This window comes from Procambarus clarkii, chromosome 38 (genome assembly GCF_040958095.1).
Source record: "Procambarus clarkii isolate CNS0578487 chromosome 38, FALCON_Pclarkii_2.0, whole genome shotgun sequence".
NCBI lineage: Eukaryota > Metazoa > Arthropoda > Malacostraca > Decapoda > Cambaridae > Procambarus > Procambarus clarkii.
This window is the reverse complement of record NC_091187.1, coordinates 15,882,411-15,907,998: the sequence shown is the minus strand read 5'-3', so window position 1 is coordinate 15,907,998 and position 25,588 is coordinate 15,882,411. Positions and strand designations below refer to the sequence as shown.

The window sequence follows — 25,588 nt, the reverse complement described above, 5'->3', positions numbered from 1 at the left end:
ACCACCCACAACCTACCACCACCCACAACCTACCACCACCCACAACCTACCACCACCCTCAGCCTACCACCACCCACAACCTACCACCACCCACAACCTACCACCACCCACAACCTACCACCACCCTCAGCCTACCACCACCCACAACCTACCACCACCCACAACCTACCACCACCCTCAGCCTACCACCACCCACAACCTACCATCACCCACAACCTACCACCACCCACAACCTACCACCACCCACAACCTACCACCACCCACAACCTACCACCACCCACAACCTACCACCGCCCACAACCTACCACCGCCCACAACCTACCACCACCCACAACCTACCACCACCCACAACCTACCACCGCCCACAACCTACCACCACCCACAACCTACCACCGCCCACAACCTACCACCACCCACAACCTACCACCACCCACAACCTACCACAACCTACCACCACCCACAACCTACCACCACCCTCAGCCTACCACCACCCACAACCTACCACCACCCTCAGCCTACCACCACCCACAACCTACCACCACCCACAACCTACCACCACCCTCAGCCTACCACCACCCACAACCTACCACCACCCACAACCTACCACCACCCACAACCTACCACCACCCACAACCTACCACCACCCACAACCTACCACCACCCACAACCTACCACCGCCCACAGCCTACCACCACCCACAACCTACCACCACCCTCAGCCTACCACCAGGCCAATACTTCTGCAGGTTGAGCGCAGCGTCTCACTGTGAGGTCTCTGGGAGTCTCCACACGATGCAATGCACGTCAATGGACTCTTGCCAATTATTATGCAAGTTATGAACACAACCACGACCCTCCAACCAACTATATTACCTCTGACCCGGTTGTCACCACTGGCACACCACTGGCACACCACTGGCACACCACTGGCACACCACTGGCACACCACTGGCACACCACTGGCACACCACTGGCAGAGGTTTTCCCTCACCTCCTTGCACCACCTGCAACCAACATGAAGGTATAATTAACTCTGACCCAGTCGAGTACCTGGGACAGTGGACCTCCTCAACACATGACATAGTTGGCGTAGTACTATGACATTCTTTGCTCACGGACACTGATGTTCATAGACTCTCTCTCGCTGTCTCTCTATCTCTCTCTCTTTATCTCTGTCTCTATCTCTGTCTCTATCTCTGTCTCTATCTCTGTCTCTATCTCTGTCTCTATCTCTGTCTCTATCTCTGTCTCTATCTCTCCCTGCCGCTGCCACTGTAGTAAAGGAATTATCAATAAAATCAATTACTTTTACACTCGAAGAGCTCGTTCGGTGTCATAAGTTTAGATTAATCTGACGTTCTTAGGTGTCGACTCCTGCTGTTAGCACCGGTAGAACAGAGTGTCAACCAGCATAGAGTGGTTGAGTGTCGACTAACAATCAAGGTTTTCTATCATTCGACCGAAAACATCGCCTGCGGTTATTAGACATTTAGATATTCATTTTAATATGATTGTGTATTGATTAGTCGTTCATTAAAACATTGATCCAATGTTTGTTAGCCGCAAAACTCACTGTCCATGACCCTGTCAATCTGTTCTCAGGCTAACGTCATTCCATCCTGCGGCCGACCCCAGATGCCCATTAATCAGTTTAACACACTGTTAATTCAAAATGAAAATTGTCTCTAATATAAATTAATATTATTATGCATTATTACCATATCGGGCATATTTTCGTATAGGTTAAGTAAGGTGTTTAGGTTCCATTGGCAATTGTTTGCATTTTTAGTATATATCTTGAGGTTATCTTGAGATGATTTCGGGGCTTTAGTGTCCCCGCGGCCCGGTCCTCGACCAGGCCTCCACCCCCAGGAAGCAGCCCGTGACAGCTGACTAACACCCAGGTACCTATTTTACTGCTAGGTAACAGGGGCATAGGTTGAAAGAAACTCTGCCCATTGTTTCTCGCCGGCGCCCGGGATCGAACCCAGGACCACAGGATCATAAGTGCAGCGTGCTGTCCACTCGGCCGACCGGCTCCCTATTCACTATATTGGTGAAGTGTTTATAGTGATCGTCAGCAAATCACTGCTCGAGAAATGTTCGAACGTCATCAGTTATGAGTCGCGTGTAAATAATTTTTTTCATTAATAAACAGAGTGTTTGGCGGCTGCATGGAATCACTTTTGACCTTGGCTGACGAGGACGAGCTACTCAGTTGATGTTGACCAGACCACACACTAGAAGTTGAAGGGACGACGACGTTTCGGTCCGTCCTGGACCATTCTCAAGTCGATTGTGAATTCTCAATCGACTTGAGAATGGTCCAGGACGGACCGAAACGTCGTCGTCCCTTGACCTTCTAGTGTGTGGTCTGGTCAACATACTTTAGCCACGTTATTGTGACTCATCGCCTGCACGTTGAATCATAAGATGATTCTGCGTTGAATTGGCGTTGATTTTGGATTTTATGGCCAATGGGGAGGAAGCCAGAGGCGAGTATGCAGTTAGCATCACGAGACAATGAAGACTAACTGGAAATCATCGACCGTGGTTCCTGTCAGACAAAAATAAAAAATCGTATCTGATAGAATTCTGAAAGTTAATGAATATTCTATGTGTAAATACCTCAGAGGCAGTCGACCTTAGAGGAGCTAAGTTGCTTGAGAAGTCTAGGTTAGTGACATCACTGACTTGTCACCTTGAGTCTCGCTTCTGTGTTCCTGGGACACTTGTCTGTTGTGTCTGGCGTGTTGCAGTGTGTCGTAGACACATGTCTATGTAAGTTGGTTGTTTGGTAAATATGTTTTTCATATTTTCATCTTAGAGGCTGATGGTGGTGATTCTTAGTTCATGGTAGTTACAACTCTCTCACACACAAAGACTTTAACCACATAATTCCCATAATTGCAACGCTTTTAATTAAAGTTAAACAGCTGTGTTCCATCTCCCTCACTATACCTCTCCGCCCCTGCCCCTTCGCCTTACACTTTCCCTGCCCCCTGACCCCTTGCCTCTTCCCCTATTACGGCCTTTCCACCCTACCTGCCTCTCCTCCCTACTTATATGCCTCTCCCCAAGCCCCCTACCTCTCCCCCCCTGCCTCGTGCTTCTCCCTTAATCCTCTACAACCCATCCCTCCCTTCACCCTTGCCTCTCCCTACCCCTTCTCCTCCCTTAACGTCACTCCCCCCGCCGCCCCCCTGAGTGCGCTAGTGACCACACGCCTGGTCACAATCCTGGTAACACACACTGGGGCAATTCCAGCGGTGACACAGTGACGGTCTTCACTGTCTGGTGACGGTGGTTACCGGTGGTGTAAGGTACCAGCTGTGGCGCCACCTGTGGTTGTAGGGGTCCGTCAGGCCGCGACGGGACGGGTGTGTAGGTTATGTTTCTCGTAGTGACGCTGTCAGATTCGACAGAAATACTCTGGAGTGTAGATTGGGTTTATGTTGAGTGGTTCACATCTACCTTTCCTCCTTGTCTGCTAGTTACATTTGACCTTATTTCATCATCTACTTGTCATATCTACTTTTGTCTCCCAGTTTACCCATCTTCTAACCTTCCTGGCATTTGCCTCTGTCATATCTTCCCTTTATTCTCTCTTAAAAGGTGCAATTCCATTCCTCATTCCAAATACGTGCATCATTTTCCTTGTGTACGTGTCCCTCTCTCTCTGGTTCTTGCTTTCTCTCTCTCTCTGTCTCTGTCTGTCTCTCTCTCTCTCTCTCCCTTTTTCTCTGTCTGTCTCTCCCTGTCTCTCTCTCTCTCTCCCTTTCTTTATCTCTCCCCCTTTCTCCCTCCCTTTCTCCCTTTCTCTCTCCCTTTCTCTCCCTCTTCCTCTCTCTCTCTCTCTCTCCCCCCCCTCTCTCCCTCTCTCCCTCTCCCTCTCTGGCCTCGGGCGCCAAGGTCGCCACACAGCAATGTATGGTGGCTTCTACTGCCTCCTACGCCCACTCTCCCACATGGCTCTCTCCCACGCCTCCTCCCCTCTCACCACCACTTCTCCCACATTCCTCACTCCATCTCCCAGATAAGAATCATGTCTTCTCTCCCGCTCTGTAAAACTCTTTATTTACTTGATGTAAATGAATCATTTCGTGTATTATTTTATCCGAATCAAATAAGCGTTCTATTTAAGCTTGAAAAACAGGATCGTGTTAGATAAATACAGGTACATAATAATGTCAATTACCAGTGGGGTCCTAAACCTGTATCGTCATGAACTTTATCACGTCATAGTGATATGAACCAATATCAACCATATATCAACCAATCAACCAGGTATAGTGACGTCATAGTGACGTCACTCCTCCCTATACATACTGCAAATAAAACATATTATCTCTTATGTTCGTTGGGTTAGGACAGGTTAGGTTCGATTGTATTGGGTTGAGTTCCGTTGGGTTAGGTAACACTGGGTTGGGTTACTGTAAGTACTTTCATATCAGAAGGATGGGCTGACAAGAACGACTGCTACTAAACTACGCAAATATTGAACAAATCCATAAAGGCCGTGATGAGGGTTCGAACCTACGTCCAAGAGGCTCCCAGACAAATATTACCCTATAGAAGGGAGAGTACTGCGTGTGACAGTAAACGTCATTTACCATATATAAGTACTGTGGTGCCGGAACGGTTCCTGACAACTAGTATACTTACTAGTTCACCATCAGACTCATCATGGGAACGATTGACTGATTGATGAAGATTAAGCCACCCAAGAGGTGGCACGGGCATGAATAACCCGTAAAACATGGGAACGTCAACAAATCCACACGAGCCGTAACGAGGGTTCGAAGTTATAACGTGAAGTTATAACATTTTTGTGAGGTTTGGGGAAGGGGAGGTGGCTGGGAGAGAGGTGAGAGGCAAGGAGAGACAAATAGAGGAAGGAGAGGTAACAATACACTGTCCCAATCATACACAAAGGACTGGATGGGACGATCCTCTATCCATTGATCAAAGGCATGAGTCCGCTGACCGGTGGATCTATCCATGAATCGAGGCATGAGGATGGAGGGCCGTATGAATGTGTGAATATCAATACGACACTGAAGTGTTTATGAACATGAACTGACGAGGGTCTCAAACTGTTTGATCACTGACGTGTACTCTGACCAGCAGTTGGCGTTGAGCGGTGGATGACTGATGGAGGTGACTGGTGCAGTTAGACGATGGTAAACTACGGTACGAGAGAGTAGACTAAAATCTACGAGAGGTAGGAGAGTAATCTACGAGAAACAGAGCAGTATATAAGAGATAGGAGAGAGAAAGAGAGAGAGAGAGAGAGAGAGAGAGAGAGAGAGAGAGAGAGAGAGAGAGAGAGAGAGAGAGAGAGAGAGAGAGAGAGAGAGAGAGAGAGAGAGAGGAACGTTTAACATAAGAATGAAAGAACGTACACAAAACCCTATGGGGCCCTACGAAACAGCTCCATCACATCCCAGGTGTTCAAATGGTGAGTCAAACACACTACTCACCTCACACTGCCCCGGCATCCTAGTCACTCAAGCGTGTTAAAAATATTGGTAAGCTGTAAACTGACACAACTCTGTTTTAAACTGATAGGGAAATTGTGTCAAGTAAATTCAAATTATATTATATATATTCCCCCACCCTTTTTCCCCTTCCATTTATATATATCTCTCTATCCTTCCCTATACTCCCCTACCCTCTCTATAATACCTCAGCCCCCCCTAACTCCCCCAACTCCCCTCCCCACTGGCTCTGGCTCCCCCCACCTCCTCCCCACTGCCTCCCCCTCCCATTCTGCCCATTCTCAAAGCATCGTTTCAGTGTCTTCATCAGTTACACGGCCCCTGTGTGTTTCCTGGCATCTCTCACGTCCCGGTTTACTCACCATAATCTGTGAATATTGCAGCTTAGTAGACTCAGTAAAACAGTCCTGAATATCTGAATGTTGAAGCTTATACAGGCCTGCTTTACTGAGACTAATATCTGAATGTTGTAGCTTATCCAGGCCTGCTTTACTGAGACTAATATCTGAATGTTGAAGCTTATCCAGGCCTGCTTTACTGAGACTAATATCTGAATGTTGAAGCTTATCCAGGCCTGCTTTACTGAGACTAATATCTGAATGTTGAAGCTTATCCAGGCCTGCTTTACTGAGACTAATATCTGAATGTTGAAGCTTATCCAGGCCTGCTTTACTGAGACTAATATCTGAATGTCGCAGCTTACTGGGGTCTCGTTATCATGGGCGATGATAACCAATATAAAAGCAACAGCTTCATCAATAGTATTTGATATGTATTACTAATACGACTATTAATGATACCAACACTGGACTATCGATTGTGACTATCTGAATGCTCAATCGACTTGAGAATAGTCCAGGACGGACCGATACGTCGTCGTCCCTTCACTTTCTAGTATGTGGTTCGGTCAATATTTATCAATTTGTCCTATTTTCTCCTTGATATTCATTAGAGACTGTTGTAGCTGGGTGGTCGTGTCTGGGGGGCTTTGGTTCCTCTTCCGTAAGGGCTGGTAATTATATCCCCCGGCTGTAGGGAGGGTGGGAGGGGTGGAATGGGTGGGGGACGGGAGGGGACGAGAGGGATGGGCTGGGTAAAGATAGTGATGGTTTATGTATAGGGGGGAAAAAGTAGGAATGGTGGGGTGGTAGGAGTAGATAGGGAGGTAGGGGATTGTTAGGGAAATGGTGGGGTAGAATGTGTGACTAGAGGATGGTGATGATGGTGAGGGGTAGAATGTGTGAGGGAGGGGCTGAGGGGGGGGGGGATAGTGATTGAGGATGGGGGGGATGAAGGTGGGGCTAGCGGCGTACACCCCCCCTCCTCCCCCGTCTATCGTTTAAGTACGTTTATTTAGACAAAAAAATATACATCTCAAAAGGATAGAGTAGCTGAGGCAATTTCTATCCTCCCGTTTCAGTAGGGATATAATGTATATATATATATATATATATATATATATATATATATATATATATATATATATATATATATATATATATATATATATATATATATATATATATTCCCTGTTTATGGAGGGTAGACTTTACTAGTGATTCTTGATTCACAAGAACAAAACAGGCTCTCGACATAAATTGGTACAGTTATCTAAAATTGGGGTCTAAAATAGTAATTGAAAAACCAGGATACAAGTCACCACTACCATGAACTTCTCCTGCCGGGAAGCTGAGATTAAACAAGTATCAAGGCAGGAAATGTATCACCCTCACCATCTCAAACAACTAATCTCGGTGACCCACACTATTCCCCTCAACACAATTACATTCTACATTGGTGGCGCTGAAGATCAATAATCCATCTATGTAGAAGCAACTCGCTACTACACCTCCTGTCCCATTAGCCAAAGAGTGACAGTCATTCATAGAAGAAAAATATTCCCTATTAAACTGTCCCTTGAACACAAGACAAACATCACAATAAACATCATAAAACATCGATTCCAACACAGCTCTTCAAGCTCTAAATCAGTCTAAGGAAATCCTAAACTATCCGACAATGTAAACTTAATCCCCACAGTCCTTCTCCTTCAGAATCCTCAGCTACAAGGATGGTTAACTAGGTCCTTAGTCATGTCAGGAGCTATGGGAACGCATTTACGGACGAGCTAGCTGGAGAGAGAAAGAGAGAGAGAGAGAGAACATGTAAAGAAAATACAGATGTTAATATTCCAACAATCAGGAGTCAACTAGCAAACGCTAGAACAAGAGTTTCTGTGAGAAGACACAGCTCTCAATAACACATGAGAGCTGTAACACATGTTGAAACAGCCCCTCTGTCTCAAAATAACAATATCAGTGACAGATGAAGCCCAATTCCTTCTTCATAGAGATTGGGAAACTCAAACACCATTAATTCCAATTAAATAGAAATGAAACAAAGTAACAAATAATTCTGAAACTAACAATGCTCTACGTTTGAAGCTCAGCAAAACACACACACACTCACTCACTCACTCACTCACTCACTCACTCACTCACTCACTCACTCACTCACTCACTCAGTGTTCGTGTATCTGAAGAGCCTCATCCCGAAGGGTTGGCCAGCAAGATCACTTGTGCTCCTCTCCATATAAACACTTCCCTTGGCATGCTCATTGCGGCATTCGCCTAGTGTTTATGTGAGTGTGTGCAAGTGTGACGTCCCTCGTTAGTTTGATGTCCTTGTTGTGGAGCGTAGCGCCAGAGAACGTCCCCGTGGTTTCCTGTTTCTGAGCTCCGGAACCGGGCACGGAATGGCTGCTGGCTTCGAGGACTGTTATCATGGAAATCAGACATGATAACAGCATCCAAAATTTGTCTTTCATGCTGCCATGATGCCTCTCACGAGAGTATGGGGCAGTGACCATGCTGCTTTGATGCCTCCTTGCAACTCCTGACTGCAGACGCTGCAGCCAACAGCATTGTAACTCCTACAGGAGTTATTGCAGGTCATGCATCTCTTTAACTCCACCTGTGTTCGCAACTTTGAAAGCTACTGAGCATATAAAACCCATCAATATGAAGAGTTCAATAAACTCGCCTCCACCTGCGTTTATCGCTCAGCGCAGCAAGAATGACCTTCTTACGTTGTTCTAAGATTTCCTTGCAATGCTGTTCCAAGATTTCCTTGCTGCACTGCTTCAGAATCTCCTTGCTATGCTGTTGCAACGTTTCATAGCTACGCTGTTCTAGAATTTCCTTGCGCATCCAGAGTGATCTGAGTGACTGCGTGGCCTGGGTTACTGATTGCATTGTGCATCTGAGTGCTCTATGGAACTCCGGAGCTCTGGGTGTCTTCATGCTCTGGGAACTAGCTACGTTCACTGGGTACCTGCGTGCCCTGGGTATGTTTGTACCCTGAGCGCCTGTGTGTGGGTCATGGGTGCCCACGTGCCCGGCGAGCCTGGAATGCCCAGGGTACTTTACTGAACATTCATATCTGCCTTTCACATGCCATGCTAGGGCCTTAATGTCTGTCTCCTTGCTGTCGTTCCTTGTCGTGCAAGGAACGCCTTCTCCCTTTGACAGCGAGGTCGTGCACCATGGCAGGACAGCTGGACATACACACTACTCCTCTGTCGTTGTGAGAAAAGTAAACATTCCTGGGTAAGTAACAAAAGTAAACAAAGTAAACATATACATCTGCCATAATAGGAAGATCAGTAAGAGTGTGAACACTATCACTAGCGGGTCAGGGTGTAGGCGGGTTTATCGTAAAATCCTGGTTTGGCACCGGTTCTGGCCTCCAGAACCTCCCTGTGAATTCAGTAGAGTTCCGGGTTGACAGGAAGATGTATGGGAATCACCAGAACGCTGGTTCTAGTCAATTCATTGCCACAAAATGTTTTTCTGGTATGATATATCATGCCATTGTAATTTCTGTACCATCAGTATACCACTTTTTGTTCTATTAATTTTAGAGAGTCCGCAAAAAGTAAAGTTAAAACCAAACTTGAATATTCCTAGGCCTAGTGTATTATATAAATGTATTATAATAGACCTAAAACAGCATGTATTAGGCGTGGAATTGCGAGGGGAGGTTAGGTTGAGTCTTATATTTATATTTCCATAAAAAAGTTTCCAGTTTGCCCAAATTCAATAATACGAAAGTCCAGATATCACTGTAACCAAGTCCAATAATACAAAAAATATCACTGCATATCGGTACTTTCCCTGAAATAGTTACTATAACAACTCTGATTCTAGGAGGACGGGCATCTCTACCATTCTTAATACATTTCTCTAAAGAAACAAAAGGAATTACTACCGAACTACGGCATGAAAACAAGACAATTCTTCCCACGGGAGTTGGCTTGGGGGGGCCTTGGCCTCTCCCCCCCCCCAACCTAATGCCTAGGGTAAATTATTTGGCAGAGCAACAGAGGTCACAGCCACCACCACCACCACTACCACCACTACCACCAGCACCAGCACCACCACCAGCACCACCACCACCACCAGCAACACCACCACCAGCACCACCACCAGCACCACCACCAGCACCACCACCAGCAACACCACCAGCAACACCACCAAAATTACCACTACCACCATCGTCATCACCACTATCCCTCTCTCAGCTGGCCAGGCCTCACCTGTCCCACTACCACCACCCTCACCTGTACCTGTGACACTGTACCTGGCCCCACCTGTGACACTGTACCTGGCCCCACCTGTGACACTGTACCTGGCCCACCCTGTGACACTGTACCTGGCCCACCTGTGACACTATACCTGGCCCACCTGTGACACTGTACCTGGCCCACCTGTGACACTGTACCTGGCCCCACCTGTGACACTGTACCTGGCCCACCTTTGATGTCCCTTTCTATAGGGTAAAACCCCCGCAGGGAAAAAAATTCACATGGAAAACATTTCACGTACTTTCCCCAGCTTGATCATAAGCCCGTGTAGTCGCAGCACAGCTCTCTGGCTATCTACTAACGGCAGGAGGCTCAGCTGCCCATACCATCATGGACTCGTGGCATTACCTGCTGTCAAATACAAAATTCTGGGTTAGTTATTATCATACACCAACATACAGGGGAAACACAAACCCACACACACACATACACAAAATACATACTGGTGAATACAGGTGAATACACAGCTGAGAGGATAGGGCTCGGGGGGGAGCATGGTTATAAGGGCAGTTTCTTTCATCTGATGCATCTTTTCACCTAGTAGTAAATATGTACCTGTTGGATAGACAGTTGCTACGGGTTGCATCCTGGAGATGTGTGTTGGAGTGATGAGGGGGTCACCATGGCCACTTCTGAGGTCCCTGGGCACTTCTGAGGTCCCTGGGCACTTCTGAGGGTCCCTGGGCACTTCTGAGGGTCCTCTGGGCACTTTTGAGGGTCCTCTGGGCACTTCTGAGGTCCCCTGGGCACTTCTGAGGTCCCCTGGGCACTTCTGTGGGTCCCTGGGCACTTCTGAGGGTCCTTTGGGCACTTCTGAGGGTCCCCCTGGGCACTTCTGAGGGGTCCTCTGGGCACTTCTGAGGTCCCTGGGCACTTCTGAGGTCCGTGGGTACTTCTGAGGTCCCTGGGCACTTCTGAGGGTCCCATGGTCACTTTTGAGGTCCCTGGTCACTTCTGAGGTCCCTGGTCACTTCTGAGGGTCAAATAACACATCTCTGCCGTAGATCAATCCTGTGGTCACGTCTCAATGCTGTCTGGTGTTCGGGCGCCTCTGTGAGCTTCAGATCTTGGTGAATTGCAGAGAGGTACACCTTAAGTTGGCTGGCGGTGAGGGTGTTCAACACCACAGCACACAACTTAGAGAAGTTCAATGCAGGGATGAACGGGGCCCCTGTGACATAGTGGTGTGTCTTCACTTCATAAACGACAAGCCAGGTTCGAACCCCAGGTAGCGGGTAAAACCAGTGGGGGGCGTTTTCTTTTGCCTAATGTCTCTGTTCTCCTGGCGATAAATAGGTGAGCTAGGCAACTGTTGTGGGCTGCATTCAAGGGAAGAGAAGTAGTTGGACTAAGTGAGGAGCGGGAGAAGATGCCTCAATTACCATAATCACAGGCTTACTGTCCCCGAAATAGGAAATATTGTGTATTGTTACTGAAAATCAAACACACATCACACCTTTAATGTGGTAATCCTTATCTATACGCAAAGATGTATACCCGAGATATAGATATAAACCCGAGATATAGATATAGATATAGATAGAAGATATAAACCCGAGACGATGTGGTTAGAAATACCACACAACAATACCAATAATGTTTATGCAAGATGCAACTACCACACATTACATGCACTGCTGTGGTAGTCTGGACCTGATGTTCTCTATCGTCTCCTCCCGGCTCAGCAGAGAAGGAACAACACAGCACCAAGTGACGCAAGAAGATGCTTCTTGCGTCACAATTCAGCAGCGAGAGCAGAAGCAGTCGTGAGTCAAGGATAACCTGCTTGCGTGCAGCATCACAACAGCAGTGACTCAGGGATAACCTGCTTGCGTGTAGCATCACAACACAGCATCAGTGATTCAGGGATAACCTACTCACGTTCAGCATCACAACATCAGTGACTCAGGGATAACCTGCTTGCGTGCAGCATGACAACACAGCATCATTGACTCAGGGATAACCTGCTCACGTGCAGCATCACAACACAGCATCAGTGACTCAGGGTGATGCTGCCTGCGTCGTAGAGAACATTCTTGGCCGGACGTCAGAAATGAAATCTTTCGAAATGTTTTATTTTTTTGCGTACGTGTTGAACTTTATCCTGTGGCCTTACGTTCTCTCGTATCTGTAACGCTTCATCGCTGGTAATATGACTATGCTAGACACTCGATAGCAATGTTCCAGATATCAGGCAGTACCAGACACGCGATAACAAGTAACATAATTTGCTCCTAAACACCAATGTTTACATTTGATTCGTGAAAGCAGAATGCATTAACTAACGTGACGATGTATACCATTTAATTTTTGTTCAATAAACCTTATAAAATTTTATTGTAAATACAATTTTATTGTATTTTAGCATTATTATTGATTACTATTATACGTAAGAGACGTTACTTCACTCGTCAATTAGTGGATTAGGGTACAGTGTAATTCATAAAAATGCGTGTATTACAGATTATCACACTAGCATTACACACGTTTCAGTGTGACGCCAATCCCCTTGGCCAAGCAAAGTGTTTGATCCCACCTGAGAGTGAGTGTGGTGCTGGGAGTGTCTTGGCACAGTGGGGTGATGGCTCATTGGATCAGGAGCCGAGAGGGGACGACACCCCGGAGAGGTCCTCTCTTGTGACCAATTGACTGACGTTGTCAGCCACCAGGTGTGCATTATGAGCACACCTGTGGCAGGTGGGAGGCAGGTGGGAGGCAGGTGGGGCGGTACTGCTGTAGCAAGCACAGAGGGGGAGGCAGGGAAGCAGGTAGTACCTCCACACCATTTGAGAAGCTCAACAATTTTGAGCTAGCGAGCGAATCAATAACGTATTGACCGACGCCTCCATTTGACAGATTTACTGTAAAAAGTCTATTGATGATGTAATTTGACATCCAGACTTGACGTTTGGATGTACGAATTATTCAGTGATTTACGTTAATTTTCAAGAGTAGATCTTTTACAAGTGCGTGATACAGACACCTCTGCCGTCCCTAGTTGCAGTGTACCGTCTCCTGACGACCCTAATGGTCCTTATCACCTCTAGCTATCCCTTGCTGTATTCTGCTGTCCCTTGAAATCTCTAACTGTCCCTAGCTGTCCATGCCAGTCACCAACCTTTCCGGTGGCTTCCCCTGGTCCCCTGGTCCCCTGGTCCCCTGGTCCCCTGGGCCTGTTCTTCTCGCCCATACTTCATGTGATTCCTCCGGAACTACGACGGTCATGTTATTATCGAAGAACACGATCGCAATGATTTACAGATTTCAATTGAAATCTTCACATGGAGGAGCACTGATCCGGAGTGTTTTGAGGTGAGAAGTTCCTATGCATCTCTTATGATAAAGATCCTTTTGAGGATACGAGTTATGTTGCATAGACTCAATAGCTTTCTTCCTTGGATATGTTAAAGTACATTTTTATATTTGAAGATGCTTCAGGAACGCCCTCAAATGCAAGTCTTCATTACATCTTCATATTTACATAACATCAAACAAGTTATCAATACTTTATTAATAGTTTGGACATTCGTTGTATTATTTAATAATGTTCAAAGTTTATTAGGGACGAATATTAAGGATTAAGATAACTAAAATCTTGGTTATCGCTTCAGGTGGAGATTTAAATATTTCAATGCCACATTTTTCTTCGGGTTAAACAAGCTGATATTATTTACAATATTACAGTATTCATGTATGTTATTAATTTGTAAAAATATTCATTTTTAAAATATTTTATCCTGGATCTGCATACTCCAGGGTTGGTCTGACATATGTCAGATCAGTCTGAACGTACGGACGGACGTACAGTCCTACAGTACGTACGTACCAACCCTGCCCTACACCACCATGTACCAACCCTGCCCTACACCGCCACGTACCAACCCTGCCCTACCACGTACCAACCCTGCCCTACACCACCACGTACTGACCGTGTCTCTCTCCTACAGCAGCGCGGCCCGGGAAAGTGAGAATGCCCAAAGTGAACGACCCGCTGTGCCCGCTCGGTTTCCACCCGCAGACCCGTTGGCCCAACAGATGCAAGCGATGCTTCAGGTAAGTGACTGCAGAGCTGCTCTGCACGCTATGCAACCGCGTTTCTGTAGATAGAGTTACCTGTGTCAGGCATCTGTATAGGAGTACTGTGTACCTAGGCATCTGTATAGGAGTACTGTGTACCTAGGCATCTGTATAGGAGTACTGTGTACCTAGGCATCTGTATAGGAGTACTGTGTACCTAGGCATCTGTATAGGAGTACTGTGTACCTAGGCATCTGTATAGGAGTACTGTGTACCTAGGCATCTGTATAGGAGTACTGTGTACCTAGGCATCTGTATAGGAGTACTGTGTACCTAGACATCTGTATAGGAGTACTGTGTACCTAGGCCTCTGTATAAGAGTACTGTGTACCTAGACATCTGTATAGGAGTACTGTGTACCTAGACATCTGTATAGGAGTACTGTGTACCTAGGCATCTGTATAAGAGTACTGTGTACCTAGGCATCTGTATAGGAGTACTGTGTACCTAGGCCTCTGTATAAGAGTACTGTGTACCTAGACATCTGTATAGGAGTACTGTGTACCTAGGCATCTGTTTAGGAGTACTGTGTACCTAGGCATCTGTATAAGAGTACTGTGTACCTAGACATCTGTATAAGAGTACTGTGTACCTAGGCATCTGTATAGGAGTACTGTGTACCTAGGCATCTGTATTGAGAACCCAGACAGGTGTATATGTACAGTCTCCTGCTGCACTCTCCATCAGGTCTTGCTAGTAAACTCCTCTACACACCTGCGCACCTGCGCGTCTAAGATATCATAGCCGCCAACAGCGCCCCGATGCCAATAACATTTTACTAAACATTTGCTTGTATTTAGGACGTCTGCGGCACGCTAAGCATTTTGTTATTCTCGCTTTAAGAGAGAAACTGTTCTCGGGTTTGCAAGTTTTGTGCAGCGGTTGCAACACAGAGGCTCTGGCCTCCTGCAGGGGTCAGATTCACGAAGCAGTTACCGAAACACTTACGAGCCTGTACATCTTTTCTCAATCTTTGGCGGCTTTGTTTCCAATTATTCAGCAGTTAATGAGCTGCGAAGCACCAGGAGGCTGTTTATAACAATAACAACAGTTGATTGGCAAGTTTTCATGCTTGTAAACTGTTTAATAAATGTAACCAAAGCCGTTATAAAGATTGAGGAAAGATGTACACGTTCGTAAATGCTTGCGTAACTGCTTCGTGAATCTGGCCCCAGGCAACTGCTCTTTGACCTCTGTTTTTGTTGCATTTGTTCCCGTTGTGGCTATAACCTGTTTCTTCTGTTAATGTTGCCGTTGTTATTTAGTCATAACTTGTTCCTCCTGTTCCGTGTCGCGCACCTGTGAGTGAAAGGTTATATACCTTTTGTACACATGACATTTTGTCAACATTTGTTTGATAAACTTAAAATGTTGCTATTCTAACCTAACCTAACCTTCGTGGCAGCTTAACCAGCCTAATCTCATGCCACCAAACGCAACTTAACCTAACCTAACCTAACCTAACCTAAGCTAACCTAATTTCATGGAACACTACTTAGCCAAATGTCATGCAGCATGACAGAACCTAACCGGACAGAACTTAATCTAAGCTAACTTAACTTCGTGTAACCTTATCCAGCCTAAGTGTTGTGAAACATACTCGAATGGTAACCTAACATAACCTAACCATAGTTTAGTGTTACCAATTAGAACACAATGCGAATCACTTGTGTACGATTTAACCTTACCACATAGTGGATGTCCTAGAGGTAGACTAGGATCAGTGTGTGTGTGAGAGGTAGACTAGGATCAGTGACGATCAATCAGAGGTAGACTAGGATCAGTGACGACTAATCAGAGTCAGACTAGGATCAGTGCGGGTCAACTTGATACCGGCGTCGCTCCACAGGTGTCGCCAGGTGTAACTGACCCCAAAAAAAAGTGTCTGAGAAAATGGCCGCTGTTCTCCATAGCAGCTGGCTGGAAAAGGGACACAACAGGCCTCTTTAGACCACTGAACACCACACCAGTGTACAAAGGGGTCACAGGTACATGTAAAAACACAGTAAATTAGAACTAAAACTCATTTTCATTCCTCGTGCTTTTAACACCTGACGTAAAAGGCTCACATAATTATATTCAATGACAGTTTTTTTTTGTATACAAGTACTTCACGTTATCATCTTGCTGCCCGTTATTAGTGTCATCCACACGTTATTGCTATCAATGTTTGACGGCTTTGGTTACATCTATTAAACAGTTTACAAGCACGAAAACTTGCCAATTAACTGTTGTTATTGTTATAAACAGCTTCCTGGTGCTTCGGAGCTCATTAACTGTTTAATAATTGTAAACAAAGCCGCCAAAGATTGAGAGATGTACTGGTTCGTAAGTGTTTTATTAATCCGGATTCTGATCGGGCTGAACCTGTCCTCCTACAACCTGTCCTCCTTCAACCTGTCCTCCTACAACAACCTGTCCTCCTACAACCTGTCCTCCTACAACCTGTCTTCCTACAACCTGTCCTCCTACAATCTGTCCTCCTACATCGTGTCCTCCTTCAACCTGTCCTCCTACAACCTGTCCTCCTACAACCTGTCCTCCTACAACCTGTCCTCCTACAACCTGTCCTCCTACAACCTGTCCTCCTACAACCTGTCCTCCTACAAAAAACGTCGCATTTTGATATACGTTACACAAGGCCAAAAACTGTCGTACTAGAAAATGGAAGCGGCTCGCAAAAGTGGCGTACTGCCCCGTTTTCTGTTTTGGGTCCTCTGGTAGATCATGAGGGACCACTTTAAATTGACCGTTTCCTCGACGTTGGAAAACCTTAGGCGGACGGGATGTGACATCTGGAGGTCGCATTCAACCATTTATTGTGATACAAAGAAATGGTGAAAACGTTTTGATACGTATTTTAAAAGAAATACAACTTAAAAGGCAGAGATTATAGTTTTGCTGGGGGATATGTCATAGAATTTTTCCCTAGGTACTTATTGACCGTTAGGGAAACAGAGGCATTTGTATCCCGCCAAAGGAGTCGAACACGGAACGTTTCGACTGTAATTCGACTGCGTTAACCACTGCACCAGTGAGAGTAGTGGCTTATACTTGCTGGGTATTGAATACTGAATATACTGAAATATTCGAGAACACTGAAGACGATACATGGAGCCAGATTCCAGAAGCAGTTATGCAATCACTTACGAACCTGTACATCTTTTCTCAATCTATGGCGGCTTTGTTTACAATTATTAAACAGTTAAGGAGCTCCGAAGCACCAGGAGGCTGTTTATAACAATAACAACAGTTGATTGGCAAGTTTTCATGCCTGTAAACTGTTTAACAAATGCAACCAAAGCTGTCAAATAATTAGGAAAGATATACACGTTCGTAAGTACTTGCGCAACTGCTTCGTGAATCTGGCCCATGGAAGCTATACATGGAGGCTATACATAGGTAATGTGGTAGCCTCCACGAGGTGCTGAGGGCTTACAAAAGACAATGAGGCTTACCTTGAGTCTGGAGGTCTGGGAGTCTGGAGGTCTGGTCTGAAGCACAGCTAAGACTCCGGGGGCAGCCAACTGGGAGTGGGTGAGGCCTCTAGTACCTCCACAGGATCACGGGTTCTAAATCAAAGGCAGCGGAGTTGTTCTATGGATGTCATGTGGGTGTCTACTGCCGGAGGCGTGCTGCCCTCTGGCTGTCGGCTCAGCCAATCACCTCCAGGTATGACTTGGAGGCGGGAAATGCTCCCGCCAATGGGTGATGCAAAAGCATTTCCCCCACACACACTCCCCATATTCATATTAACTTAGGAGGGTATCCTATAACGCTTAGAATATGGTAACGAATTTTCCAACGTTAATCATGACATATTACTAGGTAGAAATGTATTTAACATTCAATATTTATGGGCATATGAGAGCGCATCACGGCACTTAGAGTGATGGTCTTATCCACTAAACCAACAAGCGTGTTGGGGCATAAGGCACTCAGAGCTGTGTTTACATTAGGTGGTCACCCTCGTATGGTGCAACCATCTAATTGGATATTTAGCACTTAAATCTAATTTCATGCACTTAAATATATATATTCTATACACTTAAATGTGAATAAAGTCACTTATATTTCACTGTAGGTGTATGTCTCGTGAATTTGTTCTTTACTTAAATTCAAGAGTTTTTAAAGCACGCGTATTTCTGATAAAACTACATAAAGTTGAATATATATTACAATTAAACGTATAGCACATGCACTTATGTCTAAAGTTTCTTTCAAAAATGTTTCACTCGAGGTAAATATTTGAAGAATACTGTAACAATGATGAAAGCACTTCAGGCATGGCACGAATTTGTACAGCTCTTTGACACGAGTCCAAGCACAACACTGGAGCTACTGAGAGCCTCCCACGGCGTCGCTGTAAACAATAACACAGAATCCGGATTCACGGAATGCGTTCATGAACGGTCTGTGGCAAGACGTCTCTCACTGCGGTAATCTCATTCACATACTATTTTGAAAACTAAAGAATCACGATGACCAGACCACACACTAAAAGGTGAAGGGACGACGACGTTTCGGTCCGTCCTGGACCATTCTCATGTCGATTCAAGGACGGATCGAAACGTCGTCGTCCCTTGACCTTCTAGTGTGTGGTCTGGTCAACTTACTTTAGCCACGTTATTGTGACTCATCGCCTGCATAAAGAATCACGAGCTGACGTCTAATCAGCGTACGAACTGTCACTGCGCTATCGTAGAAGCACCTCAACGAGGTGATTAGGGTTGCAAAAGACAATGAAACTCAACTTGGGTTTGGGTGCTTTGTCCAAAGCAATTCTAAGGCTCTGTGGGTAGACAAACAAGGGGGTGAGGTCCACCATAGCTGTATTACCATAGGTCATAAATCACGGTCAACAGAGATGTTACATCACCTTGATGTAGGCGCTGCCCGGGGGGCGGTACTGAAGTATTCGTCCGTACCAACACCTCCGAGAATAACCTCCAGGTCATACCTCCGGGTCATGACCTCCGGGAATGACCTCCAGGTCATACCTCCGGGTCATGACCTCCGAGAATAACCTCCAGGTCATACCTCCGGGTCATGACCTCCGGGAATGACCTCCAGGTCATACCTCCGGGTCATGACCTCCGGGAATGACCTGTTGCACGGAAATGCTTCCATTGGTAGATAAGGTAAATGTGGTTCCCTCCACATGTGTTCCCAGCGCTCTTGACCCCTGGCAACCCGGCTTCACACTAGGCTGTTTAAAGCAGCGGCCGTCCTCCCCAGACGCATTCATCAATTTTAACACACAGTATATTAAAAATGGGTTTATTCTCATATATAAATTAGTATTATTATACATTAAAAATTCTATGTATAGTTAGGCGTAGGTTAGGTTAGGTGTTTAGGTTCTGTTGGCGATTATTTGTATTTGAAGTACGTGGGTGAAGCATTTATAGCGTTGTGGTTCGAACAGAGGACGTGAACGAAGCCCTTGTTCCGGAAGTGTTCGGACGTCATCAGTTGTGAATCATCTGTAAACCGCTTTTCATTCACAAACAGAGGAGGGCTTGGCGGCTGGATTAACGAGCTTGGATCTTTGTATGTGAGGACCGGCTGCCCCGGGAATGATAAAACGAGTCAGGACACGAGTTTGTAATGAACCACCTTGAGTGGTTCCCTGGATCAGTGGATTCGAAGCCTGGCGATTGGTTTGAAAGGCACTATTGAACCTGAAGCGCCCCGATACTGGATTGGGTAGGAGGAGAGATGGGTAGAGATGTAAGGGGGAGCGGGGATTGGGGAAACCGGATTAGGATAGGGAGAAATGAGAAGGGAGGATAAGTGTCAAGTGTTGAGAATGATCTCAGTGTTATAGAATGTTGCCAACATTACTCCCGTGTGAGTTGACCACCTCCCAGTCTGATGACCTAGGGGGGAGCACCACCCCCCCTGGCCCCCCCTCTCCCACACTCCCCCCCTCCCACAGTCCCACCCATCTACTTCCTCCCCCTCTACCCCTCCCCATCACCATTCTTCCTCATATTCACATATTCAACAAATAAGCTTCAGCAACAGTCAAGTGGATCAAAAGATTGCAAGCAATTGTTAGCGTTTGTTATGACTTTAATTGGCACAACCCTTGACTCCTGGAATGACCTTTGACCTCTTTGGAGCTTCGGTAAGGCGTGTTAAATTAGTGAGCTCGTTATCATCGTAAGGAGCTTGTTGCTATCAAAGTTTATGAATTTTACAGGTCACTCAATGTCACACATTAAACACATGTATATTAGCAGAATATGTGTTCTCTCTCTCTCTCTCTCTCTCTCTCTCTCTCTCTCTCTCTCTCTCTCTCTCTCTCTCTCTCTCTCTCTCTCTCTCTCTCTCTCTCTCTCTCTCTCCTTTATCCAGGCTTTAATTTTAAATTGTCATTTATTAACAGACCTGTCCTCTTTGTTATCATATCAGTACTTAAACTTAAGACTTCATATCTCCGTCATGTCTCTGTGAGACAAGTTCTGTGATGAACATCGTTGTAAAGATTTATACAATTCTAAGCATCATTAAAGGTTACTGGGAGTGTTGATTTCATATCAGGGCTGCATGCTCTAAGACTGGTCTCGCGTAGGTAGCATAAAATGATCTGAAAGGCTCTTTTATAAAGTTACTGAAGTTAGCCCTGACTTTTGCGTTTCCCTTGTACCGTTGATTCATTATAATTGTCAACCTTTGAGGCAAGACTATATTTCCATTCATAGTTTTTTATATACATTAATTTCCTATTATTTGTGTCTATACACTGTGTAAGGATCTGTTGATCTCTTGTTTCATCTAGCCATTCTCATAACCTTGCACTTAGAGGTATTAAACTCCAGTAGCTATTTTTCTGCATCAGCTCTGCAGGCAGTGACATCCTGGGGAATTCTGCAGTCTTCGTGTACCTCGATTAGTATCGTTTATTTTCCACAATTTGTAAATATTACGTATATCATATAGGAGTTCCCTCACACAAAGCAAGTGATCAGAACATTGTGATTGTGAATGTTTGAGGGTGCACGGGGCTGGCAACCTGGGGCCAGATTCATGAAGCAGCAGTTACGCAAGCACTTACGAACGTGTACATCTTTCCTTAATCTTTGACGGCTCCGGATACATTTATTTAACAGTTTACAAGCATGAAAACTTCCCAATCAACTGTTGTTATTGTTATAAACAGCCTCCTGGTGCTTCGGAGCTCATTAACTGTTTAATAAATGTAAACAAAGCCGCCAAAAATGGAGAAAAGTTGTACAGGTTCGTAAGTGCTTGCGTAACTACTTCATGAATCTGGGGCCCTGGACTAAGCGTTACCCATTATTTTTTATTTCTAAAATTCTAGAAATCTAGACATCCTTTGTTTAGTTATTTTGTTGACACCAAATCCGTGCGGGGATTGAACTCGGGCACCTAAACTAATTTTCCCTTCTGTCAGAGCCTTTGGCCCGGCCTTTGGGAGGCAGTGGTTGAGCGGCAGCTGTCATGACTAAAGGGAAGAAGGGAAGGGAACTATCAGGGAGGAAAGCGCCAAGCCAATACGACTATATAGCACTGGGAAGGGGCCAGGATAAGGATTTGGGATGAGACGGTGGGAAGGAATGGTGACCCAACCACTTGGACGGTCGGGGATTGAGCCGATGAGCGTAAATAAACGTTCTTGAGGGAATTATGAGTAAACTCAAGATGAGTCAGATGGTATTCGTATTCGTGAGCCGCGTCGCTAGATTACGAAACGTCGAGTGTGGTTTGTGTGTCTACTCGTGTAGTTGTGTTTGCGGGGGTTGAGCTCTGGCTCTTTGGTCCCGCCTCTCAACTGTCAATCAACTGGTGTACAGGTTCCTGAGCCTACTGGGCTCTATCATATCTACATTTGAAACTGCGTATGAAGTCAGCCTTCATCACATCACTGCCTAATGCATTCCATCTCTTAACTAGTCTGAGATTGAAAAGGTTCTTTCTAACGTCCCTGTGGCTCATGTGGGTACTCAGTCTCCAGCCGCATGTGTGTGTGTGTGTGTGTGTGTGTGTGTGTGTGTGTGTGTGTGTGTGTGTGTGTGTGTGTGTGTGTGTGTGTGTGTGTGTGTGGTGTTATTGGGGGGGGGAGGAAGGGAAGAGAACTATCAGGGGTAAAGCGCCAAGCCATTACCACTATATAGCACTTGAAAGGGGTCAGGATAAGGATTTGGGATGGAACGGAAGGAAAAGAAATGGTGCCGAACCACTTGTGGACGGTCGGGGATTGAACGCCGACCTGCATGAAGCGAGACCGTCGCTCTACCGTCCACCCCAAGTGGCTGGGCCCAGGGGGGGGAAGGAACTGGATAAAATTAGGATGAGTAAAACTATCCCATAAACCGTTATTCAGTAACAGGATATGGAGATCCCCCCTGGTTCGCGTCTGCCCGTGTTTTTCTGAGGCGAGAAGGTACCCCCCTGTCTGCACCCAGTCCCAAGGGGGACCCAGCCACTTGAGCTAGTCGGTATACCGACGACCTCGCTTCTTGCAGGGTCGGGGTTTAATCCCCCGATGAGCCTAATGGTTAGGCATCTTTCTTTCACTGACTTCATATCTCATTTGTTGATCCTTATATCCCAGCTCCTTGTCTTCCTTGCGTGTGTGTGTGTGTGTGTGTGTGTGTGTGTGTGTGTGTGTGTGTGTGTGTGTGTGTGTGTGTGTGTGTGTGTGTGTGTGTGTGTGTACTCACCTATTTGTACTCACCTATTTGTGCTTGCGGGGGTTGAGCTTTGGCTCTTTGGTCCCGCCTCTCAACCGTCAATCAACTGGTGTACAGATTCCTGTGCCTACTGGGCTCTATCATATCTACACTTGAAACTGTGTATGGAGTCAGCCTCCACCACATCACTGCCTGTGTGTGTGTGTGTGTGTGTGTGTGTGTGTGTGTGTGTGTGTGTGTGTGTGTGTGTGTGTGTGTGTGTGTGTGTGTGTGTGTGTATGTGTGTGTGTGTACACAAAGAAATTTAAAGAATCAGCTGTTAGCCTAATGACTCTCTAACACATTATTCCCTTATCCAGAGATTACAACGACCACAAGAGCGTCAAAGAACAGTCGGGGTCAACCACCTCTCTCAACTCCCTAACCAGCTATGACCCCAATACCAAGTAAGTTAATGTACTCTTAAGATGTTTGTAACTACTTAGTAGACATCTTGATGGTCGTAAGTCTTGCACGAGATAACCTGATGATCATTACATGGGACTACTGCGTGTTCTGTCACCAGTAGAAATGAGTCGTACACTTACGAAACATTTACATCTTTCCTCAACTATGGCAGATTTGACTTCATTTAATTGGCAGTTTACAAGTTCCGAAGCGCTACGAGGTTGTATATAACAATAATTGGGTTGTGAAGTCTCGTAACTAGTAAACTGTTTAGTAAATACGTGCTTAGCCGCTATAATCCAACAAAGATGTAAAGGTTTCGTAAGTGTACAGGTGAATGCTAGACGAATCCTGACTCAGTCAAGATAAAACCTTGCTACTGTAAACTGGATAAATACCTGTGCCCCATTTTCCAGAAACATTACCTATATTTTGTATATCATTAGAATTAGATGTTAATCTTTGTGTTATTTTCAAGTCATTGAATTATGTTAGCATGAATCGTCAGTTGTCTTATCACACAAACCAAGAAATTAACTTATGTATTTAGATAAATGTTTTTCAGTAGACTTGTTGAATTCATAATTGTCATTCCACTTTTGGTAGTGGTGCACAATACTGGCTCACTGTTTATTGTATAATATGCCTCTAGTTTTCTCCCGGTGTCAGGAGTCCTCTGTAACAGAGCTATGACTGTGTACCAGGTGGTACTGTGCCTCTAGGTGAGCTCTATGCCTCAGACCCTTGCTACTGGTCCCTCTGCTGCATGCTAAGCTTCCTCACCGCCACTACACGCTATCTGCTATACTAAAAATTATATCCACATGCAGTACAACTATATTTTCTGAATTCTCAGATGTGTTTCCATGTGTATAAGAGGAGAAGGATTTGTGTTTTAATATTAAAATAATCTGAATGTTTGGAAATCTTGTTAAATAGCAAACTAAGGCTTATGCTACCCCCCTTGGGGGGCACTGTGATGCATGAATGTTTACTTAACGTAATGACTAACACATCGGTGTGTGTTTGTGTGTTACAGCCAGTAGAAAACATCGACGTGGCCGTCTCAGTGTTATACGAAACATGTGTATCCTTCCTGTATCTCTCAAGCTATAAACTATGCTCTGCTAAGCTGGCTTGTACTTTCACAGAAAATCAAATCAGATCGCCATCAATTGGAGTACTTTTAATCTCGATGATTAATTGAACGTAGACATTTAGTGTGATCTGATGATTGATCAGTGGAAAACAAGTTTTATTGTCCAAGACTTGAGCTTCGCAAAGCATTTTCTGTCTTCATACATTAGCTACTGACACACTACAGCAGCTGCTGACACGATACAGTAGCTGCTGACACGATACAGTAGCTGCTGACACGATACAGTAGCTGCTGACACGATACAGTAGCTACTGACACGATACAGCAGCTGCTGACACGATACAGTAGCTGCTGACACGATACAGTAGCTGCAAATAAAACAAATACATCGAATCCAAAAATAACGTAAATTCATTTTCAAACGAATAATTTTTTTGTAGCAAATACCTCTATAAATACACAAATAATATATTACAAACTTTTACTCAAATTAAGAAATGAAACGAAACATCTCCTAAGAAATGTCAATATGTTTACCCATGATTATTGACCATCATAAGACAGTTGCTGAGAAACTGAGCGAGAATAAATAAGCATTTAATACACTGAATCTCTTTTAAACAAGAGAATTATAAAGATAATAATAATAATAATAAAAATAATAATAATAATAATAATAATAAAAATAATAATAATAAATAAATAAATATTGATATTTTCTTGTAAATAAATATCGATATTTTCTTGTAAATAAATATTGATATTTTCTTGTAAATAAATATTTACATTTTCTTGTAAATAAATATCGATGTTTTCTTGTAAATAAATATTGATATTTTCTTGTAAATAAATGTCTTTACTAAAGATAAGGTTATCACCTGATGATCCATTTACTTATATAACCATCACCCTAGCAAGGGTATAAGTAGTATTGAACACTCACTTAAACAGAACCGGGGTTCTGAACCTTTTTGTTAAAGGAACTCTTAAAACCAGAACCATTATTTGTGAATTCTTGGCTCTTAGGGCCAAGGGCGGTAGTGTAGCGCCTTCCGTAGTCTTCGAAGTCAGACCTTTCGCCTCCTCTAACTCCATGTCTCATTCTCCTGTTCGCGTCACTGCCACTGCTACTTCTGCTGCTGCTGCTGCTGCTGCTG

The 25,588-nt window shown here is 45.0% G+C and overlaps 1 protein-coding gene across 9 annotated transcripts in view; it reads left to right on the top strand.

Moving 5' to 3' along the window:
- The window catches only part of LOC123771865 (trichohyalin), a 101,844-nt gene that overhangs the window by 10,047 nt on the left and 66,209 nt on the right, over window positions 1-25,588 (top strand). For 8 of the 9 annotated variants that reach the window (XM_069337793.1, XM_069337790.1, XM_069337796.1 and 5 more), the window contains exons 2-3: window positions 14,093-14,198; window positions 23,245-23,331. In XM_069337793.1, the coding sequence (XP_069193894.1) occupies window positions 14,116-14,198; window positions 23,245-23,331 (170 nt within the window). In that variant the 5' untranslated portion in view covers window positions 14,093-14,115. The remainder of the gene's footprint in view (window positions 1-14,092; window positions 14,199-23,244; window positions 23,332-25,588) is intronic. The other variant, XM_069337789.1, reaches the window with a different exon arrangement.